Here is a 24706-nt window from a genome sequence, read left to right on the forward strand (position 1 = left end):
CAAAAAGTGGTCTGAGTATATATGGGTCTATATCAATAATAGAAGTCACTTAATGTGCTCTGAGAGTTATGGATCTTTTACGCTAATAAATGCCAATAGTAAAATGCTTCCAGTGAAATACATTCAATAATTTACAGTAACTTGTAATATTATATGCCTACTGATGTTAAGGATTGTGAGACTGAATTTTTACTCTTCTCTCCTCAACTAGCCTTCTCTTCCCTTTAAAACATTTCAAAAACTTTGGTCGTGTTACTTGACAAAGGACATAATAGCATGAGAAGCAGTTCAGAGAATGTTTATTCGATTGACTCCTGAGATGAGGGGATTATCTTATGAGGGAAGGTTGAACAGGTTAGGCCTGTATCTGTTGGATTTTCAAAGAATGAGAAATTATCTTCCTGAAGCATATAAAATTCTAAGGGGACTTGGCGTGGTAGATATCCAGGGATGTTTCCTCCTATGGGAGACACTAGAATCAGAGGACACAGTTGAAAAATAAGGGGTCTTACATTTAAGAAGAAAGTAACCTTTTTTTGAGGGCCATGAGTCTTTGGAGCTCTTTTTCCCCAGAGAGCAATGGATGTAGAATAATTAAATATTTTAACTTAGAGATAGGTAGTTAGATTCTTGATTAATAAGAAAATTAAAGTGGAGAGGAAAGTAGAATTGATGCTACAGTCCTATCAGTCATGTTCCTATCAATCATGTTCTTATCAAGTGATGGCGCAAACTCAAAAGGCCTGAATGGCTACTGCTTCTCCCAATTCGTATGCTCATATGTATTGAGGATTTTACATTGTATTTGTTTTCATGTTTTCGAGTAAGTGTTGCTCTTCTCTTGCACTGTAGATCATGTGCTTTTGATATGAAGCTTGAATATGCTGTGCAGGATTTAATTATGACGCACACCACCCACCTTGGGTTGATAGATTTCCTCAAGTTTCCATTATGTGACCTCTTGCAGTGGCTGCACTGCATGGTCACAAAACTCCAATGTCTAATATTTTTATAACTAATAATCAAAGGGTTAAAAAGTGCATGCATTTTTCTCTAATCACTTATCATTTATTTCCTGCATTGCTAACAATAGTGTTCAGGAAGTTAATCTTTTGGTAATGGAGACATGAGACAAAAAGACAAAAGTTAAAAACTCTACACCCATTCAATCAACGAGTTCTCTGCAATTTGATGAACGTCTGTACTCATTGATGTGTTGTATCTCACAACCAGTATGTATGTCTTTAAGAGACACTATATGTCAGTATACCTTTAAGAGACATGCTCATTGTTTCGTCACTGCATCATAGCATTTGACCTGAGGATACAAAGGTCTCAGTCGCAATCTTAACACTAATGACTTGAAGCATGTCATTCTTTTTTTTAATAATTCACAGGATGTAGACATTGGTCACGACAGCATTTATTGGCCCAACCCAATTGCCCAGAGGACAGATAACAGTCAGCCACATTGTTGTGGGTCTGGAGTTACATGTAGGCCAGGCCAGGTAAGGACAGCTGATTTCCTTCCCTGAAGGGTATTAGTGAATCAAGTGCCACTAGAACCGTGCTCCTATTCAGTGCAACTGAATAGTCTAATATTAGCCTAGAAACTTGTACGTCTGTGCATTTAAGGATTGTGTATATATTAGCTAGCTAATATAAACATCTGGTGGATCATTCAATACCATGTTATCCACTCCTACTTTATTACAGTTTGGGAGATAACATATGTATTTCCGCTTCATGTGAAATGTCCTACTGGAGTCAAAATTCACATCAATTGAAATTATTGCTGAAGACTGGAATGCTTTGAAGGCTCCCATGTGTACCAGAATCAGAGTAAAACTCCAACCAAACAATGCAACTAGTTCAAAACACACCACTTATAACGGATTTGTACAGATTTAGGTTTGCGAATAATGAGAAGTTTGCTCTGGTTGTTTGGTAGATCTTTGATCCATATTTGGCTACGAAGCATTCAGTTCAAATATCAGCAGATTAGGCTTGTGACCAGCACTAGCTACAAATCTTAAAATGAAATTGGATTGCTTAAGTAAGAGAAGGAAATGTAACTAATTGCAGTATCAACACTTGGACCTTGCTTCTTGAAATTACCATATTATGCGCCATCTGTGGTGCAGTCAAATGTCAGTTGGCTGCACAGCTCACTTCTTTGAAGACCTTCTGCTTGTGTGTCTCACCATTAACATTGACGACACTTTGTGGTGATTCATCATGGTGCTGACCTTATAAAGTACCAGTCTGATGTCAGCCTGTGATCAGTGATTGATCAGTGGTCAAGTACTTAGTGGAGATTGTTTCTCTGGCCAAAATGAATTTTCTTGTGGAAAAAGTGAGTGTCATCAAGGTATCCAGTATGGATTGCTAAATGCAAATTGATGAATTTGATTGAATTTTTTGATGAAGCAATAGACAAGGTTGGTTAAGGTAGTGCAGTAGTCTTTGGAAAACACTTGATGAAGTACCATGGAGAAGGCTTATTCAGAGGATACTTACCCTTGGAATTAAGGGGAAAGGGGCTTTATATAAGGTGGGATGAATGACAGGAAGGAAAAGAATGGTGAGGGAACAGTTATATAATTCCAAGTCAGGATAGTGAGTGGCTTGGAAGGGAATTTGCAGATGGTGGTGTTACCATATATCTGCTGTCCTTGACCTTCTAGATGGAAGTGCTTGTGGGTTTGGAAGTGATGTCTATCCTGAATACTGAACAAGAACTCCTAAATCCCTGTGCTTCAGATTTCTGAAGCCGTTCCCCATTGAGAAAATAGCCTATGTCCCTATCCTTTTGACCACAGTGTGTAACCTCGCGCTTTCTCACAATATATTCTATCCTGCACTTCTTTTCTCCACTCTTCTAACCTGTCCAAGTTTTTCTGCAGTGTTTCCACCTTCCACCACCACCACCGCCTCCCCCCACACAACACTACCTATGCCTCCACATTTCTTTGTGTCATCTGCAAACTTTGCAACATTACCCTCAGTTCCTTTGTTCAGATTGTTTGTGTAACATGAAATGTGTGGCCCCAACACTGACCCCTGTGAAACTCTACGAGTTACTGGCTGCCATTCTGATAAGGATCCCTTTATTCCCACTGTCAGCCTTTTGCCAGTCAGCCAATCCTCTCTCCATGCCAGTACTATGCCCCTAGCTCTTATCTTATTTAGCAACTTGCTGCATGGCACCTTATCTATGGGACTTTGGAAATCCAAATAGATCGCATCCACTGGCTTTTCTCTGTCTAACTTACCCATTACCTTCTCAAAGAGTTGAGGCAGATTTGTCTACATGACCTCCCCTTGAGGAGCTCTATTTTACCATACACTTCCAAGAACTCCACCATCTCATCCTTAATAATAAAGCCTCACCAACAAATGAAGTCAGGCTGATCGGCCTGTAGTTTCCTGCCTTCTGCCTGCTTCCTTTCTTAAACAGGGGTATTATGTTAACCATTTTCCAGTCCTCTAGGACCTTCCTGACTTCAGAAATTCCTGAAAGATCATCACCAATGTCTCTACAAGCTCCTCAGCTATCTGCTCTGGTCTGGGTGATTTATCCACCTTTAGATCTTTAAACTTTCCTTGCACCTTTTCCTTAGTGATGGCCCCAAGCATTCACCTCTACCCTGACGCACTTAAAGTTCTGGTATGCTGTGGTACCTATTCAGTACCTCCACCATTTCTTTGTTTCCCATTCCTCCTTCTCCAGCCTCATTTTTTTTTAGTGGTCCGAATGTTCACTCTTGCCTGTCTCTCACCTTTTATCTATCATAAAAATAAATCTTGTAATCTTTTATATTACTAGCTAGCTTACCCTCCTATTTTGTCTTTACCCATCTTATTGTTGTCCTGTGCTGGTTTTTAAAGGTCCCTAATTCTCTGGCTTCCCACTAATCTTCACCACGTTGTATGCTTTTCTTTTTTCTTTTAAGCTGTCCCTGACTTCTCCTGTCAGCCATGGTTGCCTTGCCCTCCCCTTAGTATATTGTTTCTTCCTTGGGATGAATTTCTGCTATGCCCCTTGAATTACCTGCAGAAACCCTACCATTACTGCTCTATTGTCTTCTCTGCTAGGCCCCCCTTCCAAACAATAATGACTAGCTCCTCCTTCATGTCTTTGTGGCTATCTTCACTCAACTGTAACAATGTTACATCTGATTCAAACTTCTCCCTCTCAAATGCAACACCCTCAGTCCTCTGTTGAATGCCCCCTTCTCACAGTTGTCCCCATATCTACTGTAGGTAAAAACAATGACTGCAGATGTGATTTTGAAGCTCCTTGGATGCTGCCTGAACTGCTGTGCTCTTCCAGCACCACTAATCCAGAACCCATATCTACTGTGCCTGAAGTTAGACTCCTGACCCTTTCCATACTCTGTTTCCGGAACAATTATTAAGGCAATCTCTCCTGAGCACGCACCCCCCACTTCCTCACAGCAACTCGTTTAAAGTCCCTATGACCTCAATTTGCGCAATCAGTTCATCTACTTACTCTGACTGCTTTGAATGTTAAGATACAAAGCCTTTAAGTTAGTCCTATTATTTACTTTGCCTCCACTTTAATCATTCCTTGCTGCAAACATGATGGGTACGCATTCCGCCCCTTTCTTTTATTTTCTGGTAACAACCAACCCTATCACTCACCAGCAATCCTACCTCCTTCTTTACCTTTGATTTTACAATTTTCCATGCAACTGAACCCACCTCCCTACTATTTAGTTTAAGCTCTGTCTATAGCAAGTGATTGTTTGATTTGCTTATCATGATTCAGGTGGAACATGTCCCACCAGACCAGCTCCCTCCTTCCCCAGTACTGGTGCCAATGTCGCTTGAATTTCAGCCCATTTCTCCCGTACAAATCTTTGAGGTAATTTTATTGACCCTGTATCATTTAGCTCATGGCTTCGGTAGTAATCCAGATGATATCACCTTTTTTGGTTTTACTTTATAATTTTATTTCCTAGCTGCTCATATTCTCTCAGCAGAACCGTATTCCCCTTTCTATTTATATCGCTGTTGGCACCAATGTGGACCATAACAATGAGGTCTTTCCCCTCCCATTACAAGTTCATCTGATGAAAGCCACATCCTCCTCCCTGGGTGGATTAATTTAAGCTCATCAGCATGAGATCTTAGGAAAGGTGATGATGAGAAATCCTTTCCCTGCGAATTGAATTGACACTGTACTCAGAGTGATAGAGCTGTACAGCATAGAAACAGTCCCTTCAGTCCAACTAGTTCATGCCGAACAGGTTGCCTAAATAAATCTAGACCCATTTGCCAGCATTTGGCCCATATCCCACTAAGCCCTTCCTGTTCACTTACCCATTCAGATGCCTTTTAAATGTTGTAATTGTATCAGCTTCCACCACTTCCTCTACCAGCTCATTCCACTCACTTAGCACCCTCTGTGTGAAAAAGTTGCCCTTTAGGTCCCTTTTTAAATATTGACCCTTATCCATGCTCTTTCTCCCCCCCCCCCCGCCCGCCCCACCAATGATTTTATAAACCCCTTAGCCTCCGACTTTCCAAGGAAAATAGCCCTAGCCCATTCCACTTCCCTCTATACTTCAAATAACTAGTTGGAAAACAGCAAATTTGATGCCACTGTTTAAAAAAGGTGGTAGACAAAAAATGGGAATTATAGACCAGTTAGCTTGACTCCTGTAGTGGGTAAAATGCTTGAGTCTGTTATCAAGAAAGAAATAGCAAGTCATCGAGTTCGAAATTGTCCCTTTGGACAGATACAGCATGGGTTCATGAAGGGCAGATCATGGCTTGACTAATCTACAGGAATTCGATGACGATTTTACGAGCGTGGTGGAAAACAGGGATCTGATCGGTGTGGTGTATCTAGATTTCGAAAAGTGCCACACAAAAGACTGCTGCATAAGATAAAGATGCATGGTGTTACGGGCAGTGTATTAACATGGATAGAGGATTGGTTAACTAAGAGGAAGCAAAGAGTGGGGATAAACGTGTGCTTTTCTGGTTGGCAATCAGTGACTAGTGGTGTGTCTCAGGAATCAGTGTTGGTAGTGCAATTATTCACAATTTACATAGATGATTTAGAGTTGGGGACTATGTGTAGTGTGTCAAAGTTTGCAGATGATACTAAGAGTGCAGAGGACTGTGAAACTTTGGACAAGCACATAGTTTAAATGAGTGGGTTTAATAAATGTGAAATCATCCATTTTGGTAGGCATAGCAGTAAAAATGGATTATTATTTGAATGGTCAAAAAAATTCAGCATGCTGCTGTGCAGTGGTACCTTGGTGCCCTTGTGCATGAATCACAGAAGATTGGTTTGCAGATAAACAGGTAATTAAGGCAAATGGAATTTTGTCCTTCATTGCGAAAGGAAATGAGTTTAAAAGCAGGGAGGATATGTTGCAATTTTAAAGGGTGTTGGTGAGGCCACACTTTAGTGTGTGGGGCGGGGCGGAGGAGTTGTGCTTGCAGAGGAGGTTTGCTCGATTGATTCTGGAGTTGAGGGGGTTGGCAAATGAGGAGAGACTGAGTAGACTGGGGTTATATTTATTGGGAGTTTAGAAGAATGAGGCGCGATCTTTCAGAAACATACAATGTGAAATGAATAGATAGGATAGAAGTAGAGAGGATGTTTCCACTGGCAGGTGAAACTAGTACAAGAGGGTACAGCCTCAAGATTAGAGGGAACAGATTTAGGACTGAATTGAGAAGGAGCTTCTTCACCCAGAAGGTTATGAATCTATGGAATTCCCTGCCCAGTGAAGTAGTTGAGGCTTCCTTAGGAAACGTTTTTAAAGGTAATAAAGATAATATTTTGAACAATGAAGGAATTAAGGGTTATGGTGAGAGGGGCGGGTAAGTGGAGCTTATTGAATGATGGTGCAGGCTCGAAGGCCCAGATGGCCTACTTCTGCTCCTGGTTCTTATGTTTCTTATGTACCTATGACTCCACTTTCAAGGAACTATGAACCTGAAGTCCAAGGTCTGTTTGTTCAGCAACACTCCCCAGGACCTTCCCTAATTTGCCTTTCCAAAATGAAGCACTTCAAATTTATCTAAATTAAACTCCGTTTGCCATTCCTCAACCCATTAGCCTATCTGCTCAGGATCATGTTGTAATATGAAGTAACCTTCTCCACTGTCCACTAATCCTCCAATTTTGGTGTCATCTGCAAACTTACTAACCATACCTCCTATGTTCACATCCAGATCATTTATATACAGCAGATCAGATACAGCACTGATCCTTGTGGCCGACTGTTGGTCACAGGCGTCCAGTCTGAAAAGCAATCCTTCACCACCACCTTCTAGCCAGTTCTGCATTCAAATGGCTAGCTTTTCCCTGTATTGCATGTGGTCTAACCTTACTAACTAGCCTACTTAAAGCTGATTCCATGAATAAATTATAAAAGTGAGTTGGACAGATGAAGCAGGGACGTGGGGCTAAGTATGACTGCTTTTTCAAAGAGCGAGCAAAAGCATGATAGGATGAATGATCTCTTCCTGTGCTATCCGATGTTATTATTCTAAGAATATTCAGAGTGCTAAAAGAACTCAAGTAGTTGACTCTTGCACATTTTTGATTTTTTTTTTGTTCAATTTTTGTTGAAGTTGCCGGACAGTATTTGTATTTTCTTGTTCAACTGCCTTGAGACTTTTCATGAGTTTGTTAAGAGATTTCTACTGATAAGAGATTTGTTTCAGAATAGCATCCTCAATAGGGGATTTATAGCACCAATGAATGAGTCAAACAGCAGTGAGGTTTATCAGCCAATCAGATATCTAGCATTCCACAGAGATCCAAACCTGGAAATATAAATCACATCCAAATGAGGTACAGAAAGCAAAGTAGAACTGCAAATGCTGATGAGATCAAACCAAGAGATAAACACAAAAGTTAACCTTATTTTTAGAAACATTGTAACATTAATTTTCTTGAGAAACTCAGATGAAACACTTTCAATTTAATTTTTCAGGGTCAGAGAGATTGTTCAACAATAACCACTTAACATGCTGTTACAAACATATTTTTTTCCTGACTCTCTCAACTCTCTCGTAGTAAAAGTAAAATACTGTGAATACTAGAAATCTCATTTATGAAGTCACAACACACTTGAAATATTAATTTTCCACAGATGCTGTCAGTCCTATGTGTTCTGTTTTCATTGCTCATTTTACTCATAATTCTTAGCATATGATACTTTATCCATAATTCGAACTGCACACTATTCTAGCACTTTCAGTGCCGAGTTTATTGATCAGGTGTACAACATCAGGATTTCTGCATTTTAACTTTGTATGGGTGGACAGTTGCTGTTGCTGTTAGATTCACCCTGTAATAACAGTGATGTGCTGGTAGGCCCAGATTTTGCTGTACTCATCAAACTGAGTTTAAATATTTTATAACTGCATTTCTGAAGCTTGATATAGATTTTTTTTCAATATTATTCCTTGGTTTCTCACATATTTTAGGGAAGAATTCTTCTGTTTTGATAACGTGGCACTCAACAGTGGATATTAGTGACACCTTAATCTGCATTGCATCTTTTTCTGTAGCAAAATTCTTGACCCCCTCCTGTTATTCACTTGTGTCAATGTTATTCCATGCTTGAGTAAAGGATTGGGATTTGCTCATAGTTTGAGATTCTCTTATGGGTACCCCCATTAAGAGAGAGCTGAATGAGCCGAAGGAATAAGAATGCCAGTAGAAATAAAACTGTGTATTTAGGTAACACTTTCAAGATCTTAAGAAATCGTGTCACGCTTTACAGCCAAGCAAAGTATCTTTTGAGGTGCAAGCATGTAGTAATGATACTCTTAGCTGTACACATTCTCCTGACCCTTTACAATAACAAAAAAAATCGCAAGATATCCCATTTGTCAAAGAAAGTGAGCTCTTGGAGAGGGATATAAGGAATGAGCTGCTGTGAAACCCTAAAAAAGGGTAGCTAATATATGAAGAAAAATTTCAATAAACACACAGCAAGACATCAGTTTTGGTGAAGAAACAGAGTTAGTATTTCAGGTTGGTGATCTTTCATCAGCATAACTGATGGGCGCAATTTTCCAGAGAAATACGAATTGGATGTGGCAGATTGTAACATCGCTGCTGGCCAATTGCAACTCTGTTGTGAATAGAAACGTTGAATGACTTCCCAGCACTTTCTTCTGCGCAAAGCTTGTATCATTCAATTCTGAAATATGACATCCAGCTTAATTCACTCTAAGTTAACCATAGATTAAGCTGTTGCAACTAAGCCGGAACTGAGTAATAAGTATAATGGATTAGCTCCAAGGCTTTATCTACTCCGTGTGTAAGGACCCCAGACAGTGAAAGGCAAACTTCAGAGGTTTCAACTGTGCAGCAGTTGTTGCACGTCTGAGAATGCATATTATCTAACAGTTAATTCATTTAGTTTAGCTTTTATTTTGCAGCTTTTAACAAATATAAAAAATGATGATTATAACTTATAGAAAGGTCATTATTGCAGACAGATTGCAGCTGATTGTGAACATTTAACAAAAGTCCTTCAAGTTCAGCATGTTCTTGAGGCAAACGGGCACATTTTAGAAGTATTCACATCGTAGGAAAAATCAATTTTCTAAGAAACCAACTGGAGTATATCCATGAAACTTATAAGTGGATTCATTAAATCATTTTCTTAATATCAGGTTACTTAGAAGTGAACGATGAAATGTATTTAGAAATGTGACATTTTGTGATCCACCCATCTTTCAGCTATGAAGAAAAATACTCTAAGTTGCCACTCCAAAAAAAAATTGTTTACTTTTTCTTTGCTTTTTAAGTACTCAGTTGCATTAGTCGAGTTGACTGATGTCCTAGTAGTCATTTTCAAGTGAATCTGAGTGGAAATTGAACAAAAGCTTAATTTGGAAAAAAAAAGTGCCCCGTTTATTTGCAATTTTCCTCTTGTGCCCAAAGTGGAAAATCTTATCATCTGATGTTTAGTTTTGGCAAATTTCTTTCAAGTATCAAATGAGCAACGATTGACAGTATAATTCAGAGGTTGTTCTCAAAGAAGACTCCCTGGATGTGAGCTGTTCAATTGTATACTGAAATCTTTCGTAACATATGTTTTGGAACATTTTGACGTTCCTCACATTCTAAATTTAACATACATATTCTAAATAAATTAGTAAGTGCTCAAAAGAATGGCAAAAGGCAAAATAATATGAATTACGCATGATGAAATTTGCAGAATGCAGTTAGTGTGGTGTCTAAGGTAGAGTCATCTTTCTCAAAAGACCACACTTGATGATGAAATCTAACACCTGATCAGTTGTCATCTCAACCTTTTATACACCTATGGCAGTAAGTGTTTGACAACAATACCTCTACAAGTCAACAAAAGTCCCAGTGTAGAGTGCATTTGTCATTGCGACATTCCAGTTCAGCCGTGGCATATGAAAGCATGAGAGAAATTCCATCAGCAATGCCTGGGCTGCATTCTCTGGATTCAGTGAAAGGAATGTCGAGCAAATGCTGATGTCCTTCTTGAAGCGAGTTCTATTCCGTCAAAACTCCTGCAGAATCAACTACAACCACGAGACACTGGATTGCCATCAAGTTTCTTATCTATCAGATCCAGTTTAATCAACTCTTAAATGGCTAAAGTTCAAGAGTGGCCAAAGAGAATGCTACAGAAATACTTTGAAACACTGCGATGCACCAGCATTGACATTAGTAACTAGAAGAAGCTTTCACATATTGTTCAAATGTTAACAGTTTGTCCATCAAGATCATCATAGTTTAAGTCCAAACGCTTTATGACGAGTAAAGGGGTGACAGAAAAGGTAGAAAGGAAACATATCTGCACTCTGGATTCCATTGCCTTGAAGTAGGAATTGGCCTGTTCAGTCGCGTGGCAGAAAAGCACAACCTGGCGTAAATGTCATCCTGTAATCAAGAGAACAATGGTCTGAGGAGCTTTATCAATCTTGTTTGTCCCTGTTCCTGGAAGAACTGACCTTTGCAGATGTGGTTTGTTTGGAGTCTGAGTGTAGAGCTAAAGTGGAACGCAGAGGCATTATTGCATTGTAGCACACTATACTTGATATCATTTTTCGTTTATCTTTGTGCAGGGTGAATGTTATTAGCAGAAGCACGTGTTGTAAAAAGTTACATTGCAAACAGATATAATGGTGGAACACCACTGTGGCTCAGTGGTTAGCATTGCTGCTTCACAGTGCCAGCGACCCAAGTTCGATTCCAGCCTTCCAGAGTTTGCACGTTCTCCCTGCGTCTCCATAGGTTTCTTGCACGTGCTCTGGTTTCCTCCCACAGTCCAAAGATGTGCAGGTTTAGGTGGATTGTCCATGCTTATTTCTCAGTATCCAAGCATGTGCACTTTAGGTGGGTTAGCCATGGGAAATGCAAGGTTACAGGGATGGGATAGAGGAGTGGTTCTGGGTGGGATGCTCTTCAGAGGGTTAGTGTGGTTTCAATGCACCAAATGGCCTGCTTCCACATTGTAGGGATTCTATGATTTTATAAGCTTCTTCTGAACAGACAAGTTGTAGCAAGCGGTGAGTTACTGCAGAAATCTCCTCTTTCAATTCCCTGAGTTTGCCAGAGCAAGATAACTTCTTATCATGTTGCGGCTTTTTTCTGGAATTCTATTTCGCACTGAATTTTTCTTCACATTATATGTGATAAATTACCAGTTGTTCATTTTCTATAAAAACTACAGTAATTTTCCAGAAAGCGTAAGAAACTGTCAGTTATTGCTGTTCCAAATAGGGAGACATTTATTTTGCTCCTAACTCATGAGACTATTCTAGAGACACTGAATATCTGAATACGTATCAGGATTATTTGATTAAAGCTACTTTTAGTATTAATTCTTATTGTGTTTGAAATTATATTGAAGATGTTGGCTGAAGTGGATTGTTACTGAGGTTTTCTGCTGGTACTGGTTTAGACTGGGGGCTGGGTCTTTGACTTGTGCAGGGATTTTGGATGCTTGATGTTGGAATTCTGGTTGCATTTTGCCATCCAATGGAGAGACAGTGAGGTGGCAATGCTGAAATGATAAGAAGTCGAATCAGCTTATTAAAGAGCTGTGTGATACACTTACACGCCTCTGAATGGATTTCATTCTTAGCTTGCAAATTAAGAACGTGGTGCACACTGATCGCAGGCCTAGTCAGAGGTATGTATCAATATCCAGGTGAGGCCTGACCAAGGGGAAGGTGCATCAATGTGGAGCTGCCTTCCATTCAAGTGGAACCTTTTGTGAAAAGGGAAGTATTTGTCAGCAAGTTTAAAAAGTGGAAGGGCAGCTCAGAAGAGCAGAGCTGCAAAGCTTCAGATCTCCAGATATCCTAAGGCCCTAAGACATGGGAGCAGAAGTAAGGCCATTCAGCCCATTGAGTCTGCTCCACTATTCAATCATGGCTGATAAGTTTCTCAACCCTATTCTTCCGCTTTCTCCCTGTAATCCTTGATCCCTTTGATACTCAAGAACCTGTCTATCTCAATCTTAAATATACTAAATGACCTGGCCTTCTCAGCATTCTGTGGCAATGAATTCCATAGATTCACCACTCTGACTGAAGAAGTTTCTCCTTCTCTCCATTCTAAACAGTCTTCCCTTTATTCTGACACTGTGCCCTTGGGCCCTAGTCTCTCCCTCCAATATAAACATCTTCCCAACATGTATTCCGCCCAGGCCATTTACTATTCTGTATGTTATAATTCGATCCCCACCCTCATCCTTCTAAGCTCTCAAACATTCCTCATACGTTAAGCTTTTCATTTCTGGGACTGTTCTTGTGAACCTCCTGAACACTCTCTGAGGACAGTACGTCCTTCCTGAGATATGGGGCCCAAAACTGTGCACAATATCAGCACACCAGTTTATTGTAAGTTTAGTCTTTCATGGAATATGGGGTTGCTGACAAAGCCAGCATTTGTTGCTTTCCTCATTGTCCTTGACCTGAGTGGCCTCTGAAGCCAATTTAGAGGGTGGTAGCATTAACCACATTGTCTGCTGCCATGTGTAAGCCAGTCCAGGCCAGGTAACGATGGCAGATTTCCTTCCCTAAAGGCCCTTAGTGAACCAGATGGGTTTTTAATGGCAATCACTGAGAGTTTCTTTGTCACCGTTACTGTGATGAGTTTAGTTCCAGAATTATTTGTTAATTGAACTTTAATTCCATCACTTGCACTCGTGGTCTGTGAAAGTGTTTATTACCTGTCCCTAGTTCCCATTGAGAAGGTAGTGGTGAGCTGCTTTCTTGAACCACTGCAGTCCACTTATCATCAGTGGACCCTTAGGGAGGGAGATCCAGGATTTTGACCCAGTGACAGTGGGGGAACACTGATATGTTTCCAAGTTAGGATGGTGAGTGGTTAAGAGGGAACTTGGAAGTGTTGATACTCCCATATCTGCAGCTCTTGGCCTTAGAAGTGGCTGTGGGTTTGGAAGGTGCTAAGCTTCTTTGGTGAATTTCTGCAGTGCATTTTGTCGGTAGTCCACACTGCTGCTGTTAAAGATCGGTGGCGAAGTGAGTGGATGCTTATGAATGCGGTGGCAATCAAATGGGCTATTTTGCCCTATTTTAACAATCAAGTTCGGATGGTGTCAAGTTTCTTGAGTGTTGTTCCTGCATTGATCCAGGAAAATGGGGAGTATTCAATTAGACTCTTGACATCATGTTCCTAGATCATTAGCCTGGATCACTGGTTACTAACTAGTGACATTATCACTGCGTCACTGTTGTCCTGGAAATTCGTAATACCAGTACTCAAAATACAGGTGTAAACAATATGAAGGGTAGTCCAATGTGCAAATCCCCTAGTCTCTGACAGCTTGAAGTCCAAGTCCTGTCTCGTCATGTTTCCATATGCCTTTATTCTGCTTTTTCTTCAATCACTTGTGCAGCTTATTCTTAAATATTGACAACTTCTGCTAACTGTAATAGTATAATCGACGCTTCCTAGTTTTGTCTGAAAAGGAAGCTTCTCCACTCTCTATCCTAAAGGACTTGTATTTAATTTTATCTACCCCTAGTTCTGGACAGTCTGTTCTAAAAGTATCTGAATAATTTGTGAAATATCTTTTGGTAACCACAGCAATCTTGGGAGTAAAAACATGGCTTTGGTCCTTCACCCCGAGGGGTTTCTTCATGCCATTTATAGATCTGTAACAGGCTCATTAGTAGAAATTTAACAGTATGATTAATCAATAGCTCCATTGTCATAATATCATCCATCTACCAGGATGGAGAAGATGAATGAAAGGGATTTTGGACTTATGTTTTTTTAGTTCTTATCCTATGTAGTTTCTACCTTTTTTGATTATTTTATAAATTTTAAACATATTCATCAAATTTCCCTATTACTCTGACAAAAAAAAATTGTCAAAGTATTCATACATATATTTTCCCACTTCAGCATCTGGTAAACCTCTACTTTCTCCTACTTCAGCATTGGGTTTCATTTGCTGCCTCATCTGTGTCATCTTTTAGCTTCCTACAGTCCACAAAATTATTTACTATATTATTGCAGTCTTATATGGAATTAATAAACTTACTATCACTCCTTCTTCAGTGTGTTCGAAGACTTTGACACAACTCTCTCGTATTGAACATAACTAACTGATATAAGGATTCCTGTAGTTGTCAGGCAAATCTGTTATGTATTTATTATTCACTCTTTAGTCTTTGAAAGTAACAAAAACTCCAGCTGCAACTCCTAAGCCTGCTTAGGAGAGCAATTCTGAAAGGAACTCTTTGAGTCAAGAAGTATGAACCTCTGGGTACCAAAACAAGGAAGTTACTGGTAAGACTTTATATCTTACTAGCTAGGCTTCAACTGAAGAATTGTGTTAAGTTTTGAGTTGCATTATTTAGGAAAGATTTTAATACATTGGAGAGGTTCGCAAAAAGATTGATACAAATGTTTAAGGTCTTCATTTGTGTGAAAAGACTGGAGAAACTATGATTGAGAAAAAAAGACAAACTGCCAGAGACAAATCCAATTGGGCATTATCTGCAAAGCAAGAAGCAGAGATAATGTCTCAAGTTGGTGACTTTTCGTTGTTATCTTTGAATCAGAGAAGATGTATGGAAAATTTAATAAAGGATTTTAAATCACAATAGATTTTGTAAGAATAAATATAAGAAACTCTCTCCATGTGAGGGTGACTTGGTCACCACCAGAGGGTAAAGGTTTGAGCCAATTGGAAAAAGAGCCTGAGGGAGTTGAGAATTTTGTTTTGTGTGGCAAACAGTTATTTTCTGAAATGAACAAGTAGTGGAAGTAGATTAAATAGCAAATTCTGAAGGGAATTTATTTATTTGAAAAGAGAGAATTACCAGGTTTTTGGGGAAAAAAAACAGGTAGGGCTGTTTGGGTAGAATTTTTTGAGAAGCTAGCTTGGACATGATGGGCTCAGTGATCTCCTTTTGGAGCTGTAATTATGATTTTCTGGATAAAATAGAGTTTTTTGGGTGTGAGAGGATAAATCAATTCAACAATATGGAATTACTGGAATTTGTAGAAAAATAGTTTGCTAATTTGGTTTTCAAGAGACCAACTTATGTCACTTATGATTTTTCTTTTCTTGTTTCCATTTGCAACCTGATCTGGTTATACAGCCACATAAATAACTCTACATTAGAAACTTAAAGGACAATATTAATCAGAAAAATTGGAAACTGATTTTGATTTAGAATTATAACAGAAGAATATTTTAAAACAAGAATGTTGGTAATGTGATGAATGTGAGTTTGTATCCATCATGAATGTTTAAACACTGGGAGCATTAAATATATCTTTTAATTCCTTATTAATTTTTAAATTGTGTTGTGAGCCACTGATTTTCTTTGTCCAAATGATTGCCAAGAAGTGGTAGTTTATGTCGTGTGTGAATAATGAAAGTTATTGACGAGAAGCACCTGATTGATGCAGCAAAGCCATACTGAATGGCCTGAAGTGCAAAGCAAGAATTCAGCTTAAACAAAAATGCCAAGTATCCAAAATAACATTATAAAATAAAACTCAAATTTGTAATCATCTTCAAATTTGTCGAACAAATAATTTGGAAAGCAAAAACATATTGAGGTTTATCGAAAGAGGAGTGAAGTATTAGTGGAAGGAAACCTTTGTTTCATGGCACAACTGTTTGGTAAGATTACCTAATAATAAGGCACAGATCATTTGCCTAACCATTCCTGCTTTTGTCATTGGAGTTTAAAGCCACGTGGGCAAGCAGTAAGGTCGTCATTGAGAAAGTGATTTGGGGTTTTCTCCTCCTATACTTTATACCATAGATTCTTTGCTGTTACTCAGTGTGGTGAGTTAACCATGCAGGATGCATGAGGGAAGTGAAAGTGGGCTTGAGTTGGAGTAGACCACCTCCAGTAGCTTGCTTATTGCAGTTACCCTCCTGATGTCAGGTGATGAGCATGCTGCTCAAGACTGAGAGTCAGGAAAGCGGAGTTGATTTGAAGATTGCCAGTGGTAATTGTTGGAGTTGAGTTACACCACAATGGGTTTGGTGAAGGCAGATTGATGTCAAACTGGATGCAGGATGTGATGGCAAGAGCAATGGTTCTTTGGGTCACCTGCACGATTAGGCACCTTCTGTGCCTTGAGCGTTCTGTCAAGGTCAGTGCCTAGTTAAATGGGGTTGGCATTATGTTTCAGTCTTGGATTATCCAGGGTGATGCACACTTCACTCCTAACACTAGTATTATGATTGTGGATTATGCTAAAGGTTGTTTGCTGATTCTCTGTAATCATGCCTTGCAGCTAGTGCCCAACTTTGCACTATCATTGTTAAATATGTTCCTGTTTCAGGAAAGGCTGAGTTAGTAAGTCTCAGTAGATGTTTCCTGCATAGATAAACTTACAGGACCTGGATGTAACTTTTGAGTGTATAAGTTGATAAGGGTTGAGGTTAAGACAGATGCCTGGGTGGCCATGATTAATGGATCAGCATTCTAGTTCCGCCATCACACTGGTAGGACCAATGGGTCTCCTAGTAAACCAAATTCAGGAAGTCTGTGTTGGTGTGAAGCACAAACCGATATAACAGCATCTTACATTTATCGTGCACCTTTCATGTAAAGAATGCTCCCAAACACAGTCAAAAGATGTAAACTAAATGAGAGAGAGAGATGGTTTGCAAAGGAAAATTATCGCTCGTTTAGAGAGATGAACTTTGAATAGATTTGAAGGATGAACTGAGAGTTTTTAACCGTGTCCTTGCTCAAAAACATGTTCCTCTTACTGTAACCTCTTGTATATCATTCTCTCCCTCGTTTGTTGAATCCAACACTGATGCATTTGCTTAACTGAACTCCTTTACCTCGTCGAACTCCGATCCTCCTTTTAAGATCTTTATAGTGTTGGCTAAGTTTTTATCCACCTTCCTTTCTCCCTCTTTCTTTTGTTTATCATCAGTCTTTATGATTATGCCTTCAGTGCAATATTGTCCTACATTAAAGATATAAAATAAATCAGAACTGTTGTCAAATATACTCAAATGAGATATTCCAAACTGTTTAATTGCTGTAGCTAAATAGGCTACAGTTCTTGATGGGACAGAGGGAAGCACAGAAGGCTGAAGAAAAGTATCTTCAACCTGATTTAGAAGAGATTATTTGGTCTGGGTGAGTCAAGCAATGGAGGGCTTACAAATGAGGCCAAGAGCATTGTAATTAGTGCATTGGCGGACAGAGAACCAGATCAAGGTTGAGTGGGTTTTATGTGGATGGGATGTACATGCTGGTATTTGGGAACAGGTTGAAATTCATGATGGGTGAGTTGTCGCAGCTTTTTAGGAGCTGAGAGAAACCCAATCAATGTTTCACAGTGTAAGCACAGGTAGGATTGGATGTGGGCATTGATTGAAGTGGTTGAAGCATTCTTGCTGATGACAAAATGTGGCAATGAAAGTTTATTTCCGGGCTGAATTTAGCCTTGGTGCAGAAGGGTGTTTCATCTCTGCCAAAATTGCATTGAACTGTGTTTCTTACCACTAGCAACCTTTTATGACTTTGGAGGGAAATTGGCACAAAATTGTAGGCAGCTTTGTGCTTTGGCCTGCATCCAAAGGATTGCATTTAGACTTTTCAAAATAACTTTGACTGTAAATTAAATTTTCATTGGACAGTTTCAGCTTGATTCAAAGAACAGGACAGTGTGCCAACCCAATTTATTATTGTAATGTCTATTTGTTTAAAAAAAGTTTCGTAAAATTGTCATTTACAACTTTCATATATGGTACCGGTAAGTGTTGTAATTACATGATACCAAGCGTTGACAATTTTTTTTTATTTTGGCTGACTGCTGGGAAACCTTTCAAATAATCAGATTTTCTGGTATAGATAATTATTGTGGTTCTGTTCGCCGAGCTGGGAGTTTGTATTGCAGATGTTTTGTCCCCTGTCTAGATGACATCCTCAGTGCTTGGGAGCCTCCTGTGAAGCGCTTCTGTGTTGTTTCCTCCGGCATTTATAGTGATTTGTACCTGCCGCTTCTGGTTGTCAGTTCCAGCTGTCTGCTGTCAGCTGACAGCTGTCCAGCTGTCCGCTGCTGGGGTCGGTATATTGGGTCCAGGTCGATGTGCTTATTGATTTGAATCTGTGAATGAGTGCCATGCCTCTAGGAATTCCCTGGCTGTTCTCTGTTTGGCTTGTCCTATAATAGTAGTGTTGTCCCAGTGGAAATCATGTTGCTTGTCATCTGAGTGTGTGGCTACTAAGGATAGCTGGTCATGTCGTTTCGTGGCTAGTTGGTGTTCATGGATATACTGACCACTGCAGCGGACAGCTGGAACTGACAACCGGAAACGGCAGGTACAAATCACTATAAATGCCGGAGGAAACATCACAGAAGCACTTCACAGGAGGCTCCCAAGCACTGAGGATGTCACCTAGATAGGGGACGAAACATCTGCAACACAAATTCCCAGCTCGGCAAACAGAACCACAACAACGAGCACCCGAGCTACAAATCTTCTCACAAACTTTGAATAGATAATTATCTTTTACTTATTTGATATCTTTGACATTTCTGATCAAATAGTTAAAAGAGCAAGATGTTACAGGTAGAATTTCAAATTTTTTGACCTGCCAGGAGTGTGGTGAGGAGTGGCTGCAAATTGAGGTTTTAACTCCACAATATTGTCTGCAACTTGACTGACAGCTTCCCCACCTGGAAACTGGTCTGATTGTTTCGGCTCAGTTTCTATTCTAAGCTGGGAGAAAGTGAGGACTGCAGATGCTGAAGATCAGAGCTTAAAAATGTGTTGCTGGAAAAGCACAGCAGGTCAGGCATCATCAAAGGAACAGGAGAATCGACGTTCTTCAGAAGGGCTTATGCCCGAAAAGTCTATTCTCCTGCCTGACCTGCTGCACTTTTCCAGCAACACATTTTTAAGTTCTATTCTAACCTGCCTGAATGTAGTCCCTCATTCGTTTTAAATGGGACAGGTAATGGGGGTTCTGACCCTCATGCACTGAACAGGGGCTTAATCTTGGGTCCTTGAAGTCGAGAAGGGATGGGAGATCAGAGACCCTTGGAATGGAAGAAGCTGCACAAGCATCTGAACTCTTTGGGCTGGAAGGTGGTCAGAGGCTTTGAGTTGAGGTGGGTGGTCATAGAGATGGTCATCAAAGTTTTCAGTGCAGACAGTGATCAAATGCTTTAGTTGGGCATGATGATGATCGGGATGTGGTTTGGAAAAACCTATCCCCATGGTCAGAGGTTTTTGAGAAGTGAAGACGTTAAAAGATGTTACCTGGTGGTTGATGGGATATTGGAGATATTGGAAAGGTTGGATAAGTGACTGGATGCCTCAATGGGAGGACATCAATTGGTTCAGAGACCTGTCTGGGAGGGATTGGGGAAGATTGAAGGTTCTGTAGAACCAAATAAGTTTGAGGACCAGGTTGTTTTGACAGAGGGTGGGTGAGTGTGGAGTACGATCAGAGGCCTCGGGGATGGCCGGAGTGGGGATCTAATTATTGGTGAGGTGGAGTTAAGATCAGGGACCTCTTTGGGAGGCCAGAGTTACAGGCCATTGAATGTCTCAGGGTAGCAAAGGTTGGAGGAGATTGGAACTTGTATGAGTGTAGCCCAATGCAGATGGGGATAGCTAGGCTAGGCAGTAATGAGGCCCAGCTAGTTTCAAATGATAGATAGAAATAAGGTACCCATTCTTAAGATGATGTTTAAAATATCAGCCTATCTTCTTGGAATGGGTTTGTCACCTGCATTCTATTCACATGCTTTAAAAAGGATAGGGTTCCGACTTTAGCTCTTTATCCATAGTAACCCTCAAGCCAACCCAACCTATTTTTATTTGGGGAGAATTAGTTGAAATTCTCAGCTATGGCTGCAATGTTAATGGAGATAGATTGGTGGTAGTGATCGAAAGTGAAAATTCCAAATAGCAAGATTGTCACCATGGTAAGAACTTTAACTTCACAAATTACAAGAAAATAAAGATAGCACATTGTGAGGTCACAACACTATATAAAAAAAATTGCCTGCTTAAATAGTTTCATCTTTGGCCATTGTAAGGCCATTGTTGATTATGTAACCTCTGCACATCCAGCACCCACACAACCTGCCCATTTGCCACCTTGCACTATCCACTATTACCTATCAAAATGGTTAATTTATAACTATCATTATCAATGTGCCTATTAAAAACACCAAGAGTCTGAAAAACACTGGATCAGAAGTCCATTTTATTGTGTCTTCCACTGTGCATGCTCAGTAATATTGGAATGTACAACTCTGCAGCACAATGACACAAATTCTTTCTGTTACAGATATGCACTTGTTTGGCCACTGTCCAGCTCATGATGAATTTTACCTAGTTGTATGCAGTCACTGCAACCAGGTAGTCAAGCCACAAGCTTTCAATGGGCATTGCGGTAAGCTACAGAATAGTTCTATGCAAATGATCTTTGCAGAGGTACATCTTGCTGGGTGACAACCAACAAGACCCCTGTTTGTGATGAGCTGAGTTGAGGTTTGGTCACCTAGATCTAAAATATCTTTCTTGCTCATACTGCATCTGTGGAAAACAATAAAATCTTTGATATTGGACCCTAGTCAGTTCAGATAATAAAGAAACAGAAACTGAATAGTAAATTCATTTGGATAAGTTTTGTTTTGGGAAAAAAACCTATTGTAGTCGTTTAGGTTACACAATATGAAGAAACTATGGGTGCATTTTCCACTGATAAGTTTAGTAAATGACGTTTATGATATTGCTTAATGTTAACTTGACTGAAGTTTTGCAGCACACTTAATTCTTATTTCTTATTAGCTGGATCTTGATCTGTAAGCAGTGTCTACATGTTTTGGCAGTGCCATTGAATAATTAAATAAATTTAGCCTGACATTTTTACAATTTTGAGGTAAACAAATGATCATAATTTTTGTGAAAGTGACTGGTTATCTTTGTAATTAAGACTAATATCTGATGGATTTTATCATTGAACAATTGAGCCATTCCGATTTTTGAGTTTAGCAAAAGTATCGACTGTTATTCTTCACAGAAACGTTATGGAACTTTCATTGTTGTTGAGTTAATTAAATTAATCACTTGTGTACCTGCTTCTTAGAATCCATCCAGTGGAGTTAAGACCATGCAGTAGCAATGCTCAGTAGTGTGAATTAAGATCAGTTGGTAAAACCAGAATGCTATTTTTGAGTACAGTTAATGCTATAACTTATTAAAAAGTTGGGATCACTCTATACAATGCACAAATTTAAGCTTTGTCATGACCACATCTCCTCCTTTACTCTCCTATAGATGAAATGTATCTGTTAGTTTAGTCACAGACAATCTTTATTTTCTGTTAGAAATTTGCAACTGGTTGTTTGAATCTTTTGGATGGAGAAAGATTACTGTTCGATAATTAAACATGTGGCCATTCGCAACTCGAGTATCTATTGAGTGCTTTTACATTATGTGCATTGAATAAACTCTCTTTTGTTCTTCATCTGATAAATGACAATCGACCAAACATTAAACCAATAAACAAACTGTTTCAACAATGTCAAAGACCTTGTAAAGAACAGGATATGAACATTATGTATTGTACTTTATTTGGGCTATACTAACCAGTATGGTAAGCTGATGACTTGCTTAATATTTAATTTGATGTCTATTCCAAAAATTTGAAACAGATAAAATTATATAATCCTACCTAAATAATTAGTAAATGCATTTTACACTTTTTTTTTGTTTTGCGAACATTTTTATAATCATCTTTATGTAATTACTTAGCAAACAGCTAAAACCATTCTCTGGTGTTTCCATTCAGCAACAGCACAACGTTTAGTTCATTGACTGGAATTTATTGAAATACACATTAATTTCAAGAATTTCTTGAATTGCTATAGCACAGAATAGATATGAGCAGATGAATGATTACTGTACTTGAGTTATGCCCCTTTACCCATTCTTTTAATATGTGCGTTTTCAGTCAGTTCTTAGTCCTGCGAAAATATTGGATGCAAAAATGCTGCACAACATTATACCTATAAATATCAGCAACAAGGGTTTCAGGAGCTGTAAATAGCAAAATGTATACGGATAGCCTTGATACTTACCAACAGCTACTGAAATTTTGAAAAAGCATTCCTAATATTGACAACAGTAATTCCACAAACTGTAAAACTGGGCTTGCATCAGCCATTTATTTGATTGGTGTACTAAGTTCTAATCCAAGTTGTCCTATGCTTCAATTCGCATTTCAAGATTTCTCATGACTGGGATTCACACAGGAAGGACATTTCTGCTTCTTGGTGACTTGGCTGAAATATTAGGCGTCCTTTACTATTATTTCAGAGTGTCACGAATCTCAATAACAGAAGAATAACAAACTCTATTTCAGTGTTGCTGAATTCATTGCTTAAACATTTTTTGAAGTAAACAAATCACATTGAAAGATGCTTTAGTTTTAAATTAATATTTTGTGGTATTATGCAATGATGCCTTGGAGTTGCGAATATCCAAAGCTCCATGTGTTAGTGAAAACTAAAAATACTAATACATTAGTATATAGTATTAATATAATGTATGTATTATAGGACAAATATTTCTGGTACCATGTAAAATTGAAATCCTTGAAATAGGAGGATGAAAGCTCACATAAAATTGAACCCCTTGCAACCAAACAAATCCAATAGGATAAAAATTGGTGTAAGGATAGAAAGGTTATTTCAAATGTTTGTTTTACAGAGTGGAGAGTGATGGGGAACCAAGTGGTGTTCCCCAAGGGCTAGTGCTAGGGCCACTTTTTTATGAGATTTAAAAGCCTCGAATCTTGGAATATGGAGTAAAGTTTCAAAATTTGACAATGATCCCAAACTTGAAGGAGTAGTAAACAGTGACGTATGAATTGCCTGAATCAGGACATAGACAAGCAGAATAGACAGATAATCGGCAGTTGGAATTTAAAACTGAGAAGCATTTTGGCAAAAGGGATAGTGAGCGGCAAAGTTGATTTAATGGTACAGTTCTAAAATGTGTACTGAGATGGAGGGTCTCGGGGTATAATTTGATCTTTGTATATATGAGACACCATTGGAGAGAGTGGTTGGTGAAATGTATGGGATCTTGTGCTTCCTAAATGAAGTTATTGTACAAAAGATGGTGGTGTGTTTAATTACAAGGTTAGATTGAAAAGGCTGAGATTATTCTGCTGGCAGTAAAGAAAATTGAGGAGTAATTAATGGAGCTGTACAACTTAAAACAAGGTTTAGATGAAGTAGACAAGGAAAAAAAACTTCCTCTTAGTTGAACAGGGGATATGTATTTAAGATTTTCGACAGGAGATGTGGAGGGATTTTGAGGACAAACCTTTTTTCTGTAGAAAATGGTAAAGATCTGGAAATCCCTGCCCATACGGGTGGTAGAAGCTGAAATTATCCATAATTTGAAAAGGATATTAGATAGGTATTTGAAACAAATAAAACTTACAGGGCTGGGAAATCGAGTGAGGGACTAGTAGGATTTCTCCATTGGGAAGTTGGCACTGACTAGATGGGCTGAATGACCTCCTCTGCCATTGACAATAACTCTAACAGAATTTAATAGAAGATGAAAAAAATTGAGACAAAATTAATAGCTTGTGCTGTTTGCTGTAGTATTTTATGACTTGACTAAATAAAGGGCTGTGGCAACAGCCTTGCCATGTCTTGGGGTATTTTCTGTCCATAGATTATATAGAAATTCTAGCATCTAATTTTCAATGTTTAGATATGCACTTTGTGTGAATGAGCATTAATACAATTACATTTTAATCAAGATGACTGATGTCCGATAATACTGCAATTGGTTCTTGAGCAGGATGACTTTTATGGTACAGATGTAAGTTGTTTTTTCAGCTTAAATATATGGAAGAATGAGATTTGGGATTTCAGTTGCACTTTGTTCAACTTGCGACCATTTGGTTGATGTTTAACTAAACTAGACTCTACTGCCTTTTTTATTCTTTTGAAATTGCAATCTGTTCTTGTCAGGACTTCATCTGTGATGAACTGTGATGTTAATTCCTAGAAGTTTGTTGCTCACGTGACCTTTTATCCTTTTCTTCTTGCCTGTATTTTGGGATTTTTTTGAAGGAAAAGATGAGTCTGCACAAATTGATATGGATGGTTTTATTGAGTCTAAGTTCTGTATCTTTCTCC

General features: G+C 39.0%; 1 protein-coding gene across 10 annotated transcripts in view; it reads left to right on the forward strand.

Moving 5' to 3' along the window:
• LOC140458257 (ataxin-7-like protein 1) overlaps positions 1 to 24706 on the forward strand; it is a 247119-nt gene that overhangs the window by 33577 nt on the left and 188836 nt on the right. For 4 of the 10 annotated variants that reach the window (XM_072552630.1, XM_072552631.1, XM_072552633.1 and 1 more), the window contains exon 3: positions 20830 to 20934. The exons of 4 other annotated variants lie outside the window; for them this stretch is intronic. In XM_072552630.1, coding sequence (XP_072408731.1) covers positions 20830 to 20934 — 105 coding nt within the window. Of the gene's footprint in view, positions 1 to 1487; positions 1509 to 20829; positions 20935 to 24706 lie in introns of those variants that run through there. 2 more of the 10 variants (XM_072552639.1, XM_072552643.1) reach the window with 2 other exon arrangements.

This window comes from Chiloscyllium punctatum, chromosome 32 (genome assembly GCF_047496795.1).
Source record: "Chiloscyllium punctatum isolate Juve2018m chromosome 32, sChiPun1.3, whole genome shotgun sequence".
NCBI classification, from domain to species: domain Eukaryota; kingdom Metazoa; phylum Chordata; class Chondrichthyes; order Orectolobiformes; family Hemiscylliidae; genus Chiloscyllium; species Chiloscyllium punctatum.